The 11902-nt window shown below is 33.7% G+C and overlaps 1 protein-coding gene across 3 annotated transcripts in view; it reads left to right on the top strand.

Moving 5' to 3' along the window:
• The window catches only part of LOC138324990 (afadin- and alpha-actinin-binding protein B-like), a 34543-nt gene that overhangs the window by 5331 nt on the left and 17310 nt on the right, over positions 1-11902 (top strand). The window contains exons 1-4 of one of the 3 annotated variants that reach the window (XM_069270303.1): positions 60-134; positions 5818-6031; positions 7640-7773; positions 11282-11450. In XM_069270303.1, coding sequence (XP_069126404.1) covers positions 5819-6031; positions 7640-7773; positions 11282-11450 — 516 coding nt within the window. In that variant the 5' untranslated portion in view covers positions 60-134; position 5818. Of the gene's footprint in view, positions 1-59; positions 135-791; positions 1069-5817; positions 6032-7639; positions 7774-11281; positions 11451-11902 lie in introns of those variants that run through there. The other 2 variants (XM_069270302.1, XM_069270301.1) reach the window with 2 other exon arrangements.

Raw genomic sequence — 11902 nt, 5'->3', positions numbered from 1 at the left:
GAAAAGTATCAGTCTGAAAATAGATCTCCTGCAATGGAAAATATTTCAATTTTCCGACAGAAGAGATGGGTTATAATTTTAGGGGCTATGGATCCAGGGTGTATCAATCAGTGATGGGACCATATTATTTATAGGTAATTATCAGCATTGAGGCTGGGTACAGTCATGTAACAGTCCCATCATTTTGTGTCATGAAGTCAGCAGTAAATATGTGTATAGTAATTACCTGTACTGTACATATATGGTAGAGTGCATACATCTGTATATTTGATGAGTTACAAAGGTTATTATTGTTTATGTGTACTTATATCATAATGTAACTATGCAGAGATAAATAAAGCAAGCACTGCAGTCCCACATAACAACACATGATACATGTATAACGACCAAAATGAAAAAAAAAAGTACTAAATTATGAAATAATGATTTGATAATAACAATGAATTTTTGTTAAGTGGTAGAACTCTACAGTTGAAGATCTAGAGCCATATTAAAACTTCCTGGTAATAGTGAATAGTGAATTAATGTAAAAGACACAGTAGACAGGTCACCTGATATTTTTGTAACAATATTCACGTGTAATATATATATACTAGTATATAAGCGGTTCAAAGTTAACCATTTAATGCGAATGCCGGTTTATAATGGCAGAGATTATGTATGTCCAGACTTAAAATCCAGATCATAATATACAGTACTGTTTACCTATGGCGTTTCAATGTTACGTTTAGTACACTTTTATTTTCCTTGGAATAATTTTGGACAAAACATTTAAAATTTCTTGAGATTTTATCGACTAGGTCTTGCCTAAGGGCCAGTGGGTGACCTCAAAAGTGATTTGGACGAGCTCAAATATTGACAGAGTGGCCAATTTTTAGAGATTATTGGACTTTAAACCAACAGAATAGGTACACATAAGGGGTAGAGCCTGTATGTAAATGGGTATATGTAGGCTGGCTTGTCCTGACATGGACTCGGATGTATATAAAAACACATAGACTGTATCGTGAAAACTCTCACTCTCATACGTTTTAGTGGATTTACCGGAATTGGATTCTAAAACTTAAGGTAAATGGTTACTAAATTTATGAATAATGCAATAATCATATTATAATCATAAGTAATTTGTAGATACTTTGTTATATACATTATTTCTCTGATAATTCATATAGTCTAATATTGCACTATTTATATAGACCTTATATTTACTAGTCTAGCTAGCTGTCTGACAGACAGCTGTATATTTAAAATAAGATTTGTCCGTTGTCTTTTAGTTTGGTGGGGGATCTATAGCTAATCAATGGCTGTTGAAAATGTTTCATCAAATTACTGTAAATCACATAATTTTCGAGAGATACTCATTTCTTGTGTGGCTTTGTGAGAGAGCTCCAACGCTTCAATATTTCTCGAATAATTGAAACATTTTTATGAATGCACAGAATTATTGTCAGTAGAGTATATGTATATCTAAGAGCCCTTATAGTTGTGAATTGATATATTTGGGAAATATGTTATAATTAACAGAGACAGAGATGCAAAATTTTGTATATGCAAAAATGAAGTAGTTAACATCAATACTAGCCCTTATTAATTGATCCGCCAGACCTCCTGGTTACAAATTCAAACCCATGTTGAACTCCTAAAAATGTAAAATCTTATGATTGATACTCCAGCTTTCCTCGATCTAGCTAGTTAACTTCAAAATCTGACCAATGTTAATTGCCAATTTGACACATTATGTATATTTATAAAGAAATCACTCTGGGTGTCCTTGCAGGCTCTTTATATATTCATCGATAGAGTAATTTCCCCTTAAAATATCTGACTGTTCATGGGAAAGTAAAACCTAGTCTACTGTATGTAAATCTCCAAATTCAATCACTTTGAGATAGCACTTTAAACTCATATAATACAGGACAGATAGATAGCTATAATCGGACAGTATTGGTTTGAATTTCTATGCGGTTGGCTGTAATTTATTGTGTCCATATAGAGATCAAGAGTGTGTGTTATCTGTGTGATGAGTGGATCGTCCCCACTTTAGGGGTATATTAGGTGATTATGTGAGGACCTCATCGACAACTGATAACCTCATCCTATCACTTACTATATATATATATAGGTGTAACACGTACACTGATAAACCAACACTGGAGTTTCAATATGTTTCTCTATATAAAAAAAGTTGAAGGTTAAGAGATACCAAATCAATGTTGGTAAAGTTTGATTTACCGTTGATTATAACCCCACTTTTCTGTGATTGCGACATCTTACAATCACTGGACTGTAAATCATACTTTTAACCCACATCATTTTGGTATGTGTTTATGTTGAAATTGACATATATTATATTATTGACAGAGAAGATTTCCAATTGACACTAATAGGTATATACGATTGTGTAGATCTATCAAATTACATTTTATCACATAATATAGTCAGCTGATATCCAGGGATTTCGCCTGTGTAATATTTTTGAATATGTCACTGGTGGAATATGACCTCGAAGGATTTTCATTGGCTGGAAATTCATTGTGATGTCAAGACAGAAACAATAAAATGACATTAGAAAAAATGATGTGAAGTCAGGATTTCGACGACAGTGGGATAGCGCCGGGTTTTCGCAATATATTTTGCTGTAGCATTCTTCAAAATGTACGTTGTTGCCACGACTTGCAAAAATTAAAACTTCTAAGACTCGTTTCATAAAATCTCATATATGCAATGAACACTCATTTAAGATCCTATATACATTATAGTACATGTAAATAAAAATACTATTCATTACATCACTTAATTTGATACTTTGATTTAATGAGTATTTAACTTATTAAACCAGACATAGTCATTCCAATTCCAATGAAAATTTGGTGGTACCACTCGTTAAAAAGGGTTGATGTTATTCAAAATGTGACCAGATTATAGATTATAGTGTATACATATCAAACAAAAATTAAAGGTTAATTTCATATTATGTCAGTAGAAAAGTTTGTGTTTACAAAATAATGACATCAATATGAACCAAAATTAAACCCATATTTTTGTATACATAAAACGTTTATAAACTAGCTGGTATTTTTCATTGGATTCATTCACATCTATCTTACATATAATATTTAAAATCCAGATCAACAAACAAGAAAAGAGATTTTTTTCTGGAGAGAATTTATGAATGAGTTCATGTATTTGTGTAGTTGAGTGGGAGAGAAATTGCATGTCAACAGATATAAATACTCTTAACTTTTTATTGCCGTACGTCTATATAAACAGCGTTTAAACTACCTTAAGTGTATGTATCACGAATGCTGTATTCTGTAAGAAAATTATAACTTGTATTAACATTTTTTTTCAATATATCATAGTGACTTTACTTAAATTTTCATTAAACCATGCTAATCCAAGTTGGGATATGTATACTGTTTTTATTTACGTTATTACGTACCTGCAGGTATATTTTGTACGCATTTCAAAAAATATCTGCAAAAAAAAAAAAAAAATCATTATATGCAATATAAAATTTCTTCTTTCATCCGACACTATGAGACCTTACTAATTATTTCCAATGCACAGTTTTTGAAATAAGAACATTGATGGTCACTTAGTATCATTTGATAACCTTTGTATGTTACCCCTTTTCTGTGAAGTCATTAGGGTGTCAAATTTATCAAGACAGACTTCTCATTTAATTATAACACTAATGTTCGTTGTTGATAATTTAGTGACATCAGTAGTTACAGGGTTTCTGTACTGAATTTATGTCACTGAGGCTGTATTATGTACCTACAATTTCTCATCACCCTTCGGTCATTTTGTTAATAAATGTATTGAAATGATTGTTAGGTTATCAGATACATAGTATATACACTATTATACATATTGTATACATACAGTCAAACCTGTCTATAAAGAACACCCAAGGGAAAAATGGTCTTTATGGCCAGGTGGTCTTTATACACAGGTTGAATCATGTTAGAATTGGTCAATTTGGGCTCTGGAAATGTGGTTGTAATCAGCAGGTGGAACTTTATATGAGACGGTGGCTAAGACATGTTTATTATATGTTTTTAGTACATCACATGATAATTACTAGGTATGGATTGGATAACAGCCATGGTCTATTTTGCGACAGTTCCCTGTCCTTCTTGACTACGGGAGACTATACCTGACTACGGGAACTATACCAAAGTATAGTCCCCCGGGAATGAGCATGCGACGAAATATATGACGTCATGATGAATGTCATGTGACGTACTAAATCTATTATGGCCCTTTCCCTCGGGAACAGTTCTCCTATAGTGTTGTCTGGCGAGGTATAGTCCCCTCGTCTTCGACTCAGGGACTATACTTCACCAGACAACACTATAGGAGAACGGTTCCCTCTGGAAAGGGCCATAATAGAATAATATAGCACTTATATAGCATCCACAATCCAGGGTTTAAACTTTCGACCATATACTATATTCCATATTATATATATATACGGTATGTAGTTGTCTGCCAAGTGTATCCTCTTAATCATAACTTGAGCCCCTCTATAAGCCTTGTCTTTGGTTTGTATTCTGTATATCCTGCTACAGATACCTATATAGACAGTTTCCTGTTAACAATGATCCAGCCATTTGTCTATTGATTTGTGTCCCCATGAGGTTTTTCCGTCTTTAATGGTCAGACTTGAGGGTTTGATCATCAGTACAGTGTCCTGGTGTTGTTATGGTGTTTATAAACATCCTAGATACATCGACAGTAACATCAACATCCTATTTACAGTCAAGGTCATTTAAGGATTTGCCAGGTTTAGGAGGTGGAGGAAAGCCAGAGTACCTAAAGAAAAACCACTGACCTGCGGTCAGTACTGGTACTTTTCAACTACCCCCACATCTGGAGGTCTTGTAGTAATTATGTAAGGAAACCTATAGCTAACAACTCTGCTATGTAATGCACCGGGTACTGCACCGGGTACCAAAGCCTGAAGTTCAGAAATTTATGTGTGATGTTATCATTGTTATGTATATTATATTTAGTCACCCATGTGAAATTTATTGCCTCATGATTTTTCATGGAGTAAAATTGGAAATCATCACACTTGTATTGTAAAATTCCAAGTTGAAAAAAAATCTATCTATATTAATTACTGTAGCACTATTAATTGCATATTTACTTTCAGTTTCAATCTCCCATACGAATACATACTCCTAGCTTTTGTACTTAAAATCCACACTGTAGTTTAAGTTCATACAGAAAGTTAATATGGCTTTTAAACAAAACAGAAGTGATTTTCTGTGAGATTCATAGTGTGAATGGTTGACATGATTTCTATTGTACCAGCCATATCAACACTCACAATATTTTCATACTTGATCAATTTAGTACAAGTACATCAAGTGCTTTGTTTGACGGCATGTTTTATTCCAAAATAAAAATATTGATACTTGAGTTTACAACAAGTACTGCCTGTAGGTAAGAAAGAGTCTCATGTTTACAAAACCAAGAATAGCTCCTAGGTATGAAATTACATACACACTTGTCAGGAAATTTCATGTAGTATATATTTATTAGCGAAAATTGGCTGACTATATGTTAAACTGACAGTCGAAGATTCCGCTATATATGTTGATAGGTATAAATGCTGAGAATCTTATCACGTATCTTGATCACAGATTTACATTATTAATGTCTGGTTGGTGGTAGTGTATTATAGACACTGTTTTATATTTAATACACACAGGTATTTCACGGTACAGATAATATAAAGAAATCCTCTTTGTCGCAGATACACACTGATCCTCTTGGTATTGATTGTCACTGTTCTATTTACAGAATGGCGGACTGGAGCGTCCTGAGGAATGCTGGGAGGGATTACCTGACCCTGTATGGGAGTCGCGATGTCACTGCCTCACTCAGTGCGATGACAGCAACAACAAACTGTACGATGCAGTCGTCATCGTCGACTTTTTCGTACCTGGATAAGAGTGACGAGAACACCTTTTGTTGTTCGGATAATGTGGATGATAGTGTTACCTTCCTAAACCAGGTGAGATTTTTACCTGTATTTACCTGGCCAGGTGTAACAACATTGTATTTACCTGTAGAAGTAAAGACCTATTTCATGTTATTTCTTTTCAAAGATGTTATGTTTACATACATTAACTGTCCATTGATAGAAGCAAAACTGGGTTAGATATTGTTTATTGTTACTTAAGTATAGTAACACATTTATACATGCAGTCAAAGAGTCGTTAATGTACTATATATAATCAATTGATTTAGCAACACCAGGTCTTAGACTACTCTTCAACAGACCGTTCCTGAAGAATGACACATTTGTGTTTATATATTGTAATCTTCAGAGAATATTTCAATGTTTAGTGAAATACGAGATCTATCAAAACACCTTTGATCAGGTGTGCACAGCAGAAAGGTAATTAGGACAGGTAACTAAATCTATATGCTGCTATACAGGTGTAAATGTAATCAGTCGCATAATTAATAGGGTATCTGTAGTAATAGCTATTGATTTCTGTGTCGACCATTGTGGGTGTGTGTTTGTGTGTATGATAGGATACAATGGCCGTATCAGCAGGTTTATATTTATAAACTCAGGTGTAAGTCCCAGTATTACAGTCGTGAATTAATATCTCCGATCAATGTTTTAAGTGCTTGAAAGCGATAGTTTGTTTATTGTGTGTATATTCAGTATAGACTACTGTATATATATGTCCCAATGTATCTTTATATACCTGTGAACAGGTATAGAAGATTTAGAATGAATTGTAGTGTAATGAAGTTATCAGATAACTGGATTGTCAACAGCATTATACATCTCCATGCATGATGTTCCTCATGTCACAATATATTATAGTCTCCGGCTTGCTTTGAGTGTTTGTTCCTTCAGCCTATACACATTACAAATTGTATATTGTTGTTAAAGAATGCAAGGTTGGGGGTATAGATGTATTCAGACGTCCAGTAATTAACACAACTGTAATTAGCAGGAATGTGTATAATTACACATATGTATACATTCAGAATTTAAAAGATTTTTCTCTAATTCTAATCCATTCACCCCTGACGACTCGCTCTACCTTATCTAGTATAAAAGCTGGAGCAGTGCATTAATTATGCAACTATTTGAAAAATAAGTTACCGGTACGAGTTTATTGCAAAAATTAAATAAGAAATACAATTTGATACTTTCAAGCCTACACAGAAATTTATCTAGAATTATGATGTTTAAAGTATGAGCTTTTTAATGCAAATATTGTATAGATATAGTATAAAGATTGTCCTGTTTTATCAAAATAAAGAAAGTATTTGTCTTTACTTCAGGTTCATGAATAATAAAGAACTGATGAAGTACTTTCAGGATAAGTTTTTAGCTTTTACAACAACAAGAAAGTGATGTTTTTTGGATGTATTTATACCGGTATATCCCTGAAGTTTCATAATGGACTGGTCTAGTCTTTGATTTAGAAGAGCCTAAATGTGTCTTCAGGGGAGTGAGTTAGCATGGCTTAATTATAATCTGGGTAGAATCCAGTTCATCCTACACAGGATAAAAATCTCTGTTAAGACTAATTCGTAATTAGTGACTGACCACCTGTGTCCTATATATTTAACAACGCTTATTTTGTCACTGTAGGAACTGACCGCTCTAGGTTTCCAGACCATCGATCATGGCGATGGAACTACGGAAGTGTCCCTGGTCAATAGGCTGTATGAGATATTCAGATTGTACCAGAAGGCTCGCCGTATCAGAGAAGAGCTCGAAAACAGGTAATTTTGGTAGAAAGCTATGATGAAAATGAATAATAAGTATGCATGTTTTCGGATATCTTTAAAGGAGCTCTTTCACGAAACTAGTTGGAATTTTTGCATTTCTAAACATATTTCAAGGATTGACTTGATTTTTCCTACATATAACATTTAGTTTTAATAAAATTTGTTCTTAGGCAAATTTCCATTGATTGTGAAAGAGGTCCATTGGATAATTCACTTGGACAGGATCACTTTAATTTGTTGTAGCTTGTTGCTACTTCACTGAACAGTGAGAACAGTGTCAGGGATCATGTAAAAATTCTTTTAATTCATGTTTTTGCTTATCCAATCAAAGACATAACTAGTTAGGTCATCTGTGATTGGCAAGATGACTTTAAGCTTAAAACTGCTTCAGGATCTTGAGGCTGGAGTACATGTAGTTATATTAGAATAGAATGTTTCGCCTGAATGGATCTTAAGGACCACACTAGTACAGACAGGCCTGTTTCTCACTTGTCTGAACATCTTGATCATATCAACATGGTTTGTGAAAAAAGAAATGTGGTAAATTCATTAGAAGAAAAATCTTCTCTTATATTTGGGTGAATGTGCTTGGTGTTGCATTGAAGTTTATCATTAAAAGTATTCAAAAATGGTGCATGATGACTATTTATAATTTCATAGCTGTATTTTTAATTGCCTAACTGTAATCAATGGGTGTTTTTTGAAAAAGAATACCTCTTATTCCTTAGCTCATAAACAATAATAATCAGCATGTCTCTTTATATTAGGATAACTTTTAATAGTAAAAGAAAATCCTATTGATTTTTTTTAGCTTTCTAACGACTGACAGAGTCTCAAGTCTCACTTTCCCCGTATTAGAGATACCAGCTCACTTTGTAGCGAGCACTCTTTTGTATCATTCATTGATTATTGGCTGTTCTGATTAATAAACCTTCCCTACAATTGACAGCAAACCAATCAAAATTAGCACTAATTGGAGTCTCTTCCCTGATACTACAGCCTACATGTACCTGGGCTGAGCTCTAGATCTGTCCTATCCTGCTTAGACTGTAACCACCACAAGGCCATTAAAGTACTGGTCTGCAATTACAAGTTTCTAATGTTACTATGCTAAATCAAAACATTTTACCTGCACTCTAAAATATCCAAGTTAGTAGTACTCTTTAAGAAGTGTAGGTTTTATCATTGAAACAGAGTAACATATCTCTGTCTGCCCGTTACACACAATTAGGATTTATAGCAAACATTATGAATGTTCACATGTACAGCATGTGTAATAATAGTCTTAAAACACCTTTCTGTTGTGGTACATTGGTCTTAACTATAGCTACTACTCCATACTGTTGTTCTTCAATGGTCTTGGCACCATTCTATTGTGTTTTAATGGTGCTAACACCATTTTGTTGTGTCTAAATGGTCTTTACATCATTCTCTTTTGTGGCTCAATTGTCTTAACACCATTCTGTTGATCTTGTACCTCAGAAAGGTGTCTTAGAACCATTCTGTTGTGTCTCAATTGTCTTAACACCATTCTGTTGTGTCTCAATTGTCTTAACACTATTCTGTTGTGTCTCAATTGTCTTTTGTCTTAACACTATTCTGTTGTGTCAATTGTCTTAACACCATTCTGTTGTGTCTCAATTGTCTTAACACCATTCTGTTGTGTCTCAATTGTCTTAACACCATTCTGTTGTGTCTCAATTGTCTTAACACCATTCTGTTGTGTCTCAATTGTCTTAACACTATTCTGTTGTGTCTCAATTGTCTTAACACCATTCTGTTGTGTCTCAATTGTCTTAACACCATTCTGGTGTGTCTTATTGGTCTTGACACCATTCTGTTGAATTTGTGACTCAATTGTCTTAACACCATTCTGGTGTGTCTTATTGGTCTTGACACCATCTCTAATAAATACTTAGTTCCTTGTATGTGTACATGTGTCTTTACTTTTTCAGGAATCAGAATGTTTATGTTTGGTCTCCATGGTTATGGTACCAGCATGTCACTACACTCACAATATTTGTGTAATACAATATACTGTTAATGCAGACCAGGACTACATGAGTGTATACGCAAATAGCAGTGATATCATGGATGTGGGTGTTAATTACCTAATTAGCCATTAAGGTATTGTTCTAGTTACCATAGTTACTGGGTAAGGCTGATAAATGTATTGCTTCATCTCACATTGCTAGGTTTTATCTCAAATTAACACATCCAGATGTTCTTTTGACATCCCTCAGGATTCCATGCTAGGGATATTCTTTCTGGTACATGGTAGAATTAGTTATCAAATTGCAATACATCCAACTGTTAGAAGTCCGATTGAGTTGCAAATTTTACCTCATTGAAACATTGTTGCAAGTTTACCTCATTGAAACCATAAGTCTTGTTGACACAAATTTACCCATGCTCTTTGGTTGTTTATCTGCATTTTGGCAAAATGGGGGCAATTACAGCTGTTTGATTTTATTTTATATCGATCTTTATCGAGCTTGAAGCTCGAGTTTTAAAAAGAGAAAAAAAAAATCTAGAAACAATATCCTACCGAAAGGTAGTTGCTTGGACTTGACTTGAATTACTACCAGGAAAGTTTAATGTGTTATACTCATGCTATTTTATAGAACTTGTATCATATATTGTACAATACTCGTAGTAGATTGATTGAACATTTAAACTCCAGCTAATAACCATATACAGTAAACAATATCAAAGTCGATTTCACAAGTTTTTGTTGATACATCGTGATAATAAAACTATTAGATGTTTATGGCTGTCTATCTAAAACTTGATCTACTACTTGTAAGTAAGCGACATGATGCATGTTACTTCATGTTAGTAGCAATAAAATTCAAGTGATGGCAATAACGCCAAACCAATTAAAGTTTGTAGTTTTTAATTCAATTTAATGTTTGTTTTCTTGGCACATACATATAAAATGAAAATGCACGATGCATTAGACATTAGTTTAATGATACAATATCATTTAAAAGCAGTATTGAATATATTCTATTATGCATCTATATTTTAAACTTGTGTCTGTAGGTTTTAAATTCTAATGTAAATGTAACTACATGTACAGTAAAAAAAATCATTCTGTTTCATTCAGTATCATGATCAGTTTATGAAAATAAAATATTTTAAAATTCTATTTATCTTTAAAGAAGAATGTGTACTGTCTGAGCAATGCAGAGTGTCAATTAAATGTAGAGAATGTTTACATCAGAGATTTTAACAATTTTCAAATATTAAATATTGGATTGGGAATAAAACCAAATAATAGAATAAATCCTCACATATGAAGTCAGAATCAAATATATAGAAATGGCTGAAGTAACAAAGTGGTTAAAGAATGTCCCAACATTTTGGTATGGTTATAAAGGGTGCAATAGCTTGAGCGGGTGGGGTTTATTGATGTAGCTAGTTAGATGGCAATATTGCCTTGAGAATTTCCAATGTTACTCTATAGATAACCTGTTCAATATTTGTTATCTTGTTTCAGACTTCGTCGAATGTCCAGTGAGACTGAACACTATCAGAGCTCAAACCACAGACTAAAGAATGAGAAGATCCAACTGGAACGAGACGTAGCGAAGGAACAGGAGAAATGTAGACAAGTGGCCATCAAACAGAAGGCCCTAGCTGAGAAGTTCAAATCGGAGAAAGACGAGGTTGGTTACAGATAATACATAGCTTTTAAATGTGTCTGGCAAATGTGTTCTCCTTAAGTACTGGGGTTCATTAATAATGTAGTGGCTTTATAGTCATGATTGTTGGTAACAAAATTTTCTGACTCCGATTTGTACACATTAAGTCAAGATGGAATGACTTTAGCTCTGTCAGGACAATATTTATCTCTCTTTTTTATCTTGATTTTTATCTCTTTTTTGTCTTGTCCATGCTTCTGCCAATGTTTCCATAGTTACTAGACCAAGTGAGTTATCTTCTGAAATGTGTAATGGGGTATGGCAGCCCTGCTGTAGAACGACCTATATACCAGTCTGGAGGGATTTACTGCGGGATGGGTTTGTCATGTCATCCTTTCCAAGTCTACCAGGCAGTCATCTGTTTAGTCTATAGTTAGGCGAAAATCATTGATGTGTTCATAAAGAACAAAGAACTT

The sequence above is a fragment of the Argopecten irradians genome, chromosome 6 (genome assembly GCF_041381155.1).
Source record: "Argopecten irradians isolate NY chromosome 6, Ai_NY, whole genome shotgun sequence".
Lineage (NCBI taxonomy): Eukaryota > Metazoa > Mollusca > Bivalvia > Pectinida > Pectinidae > Argopecten > Argopecten irradians.
The sequence above is the reverse complement of the archived record's forward strand: the minus strand, read 5'-3'. Positions and strand labels throughout refer to the sequence as shown.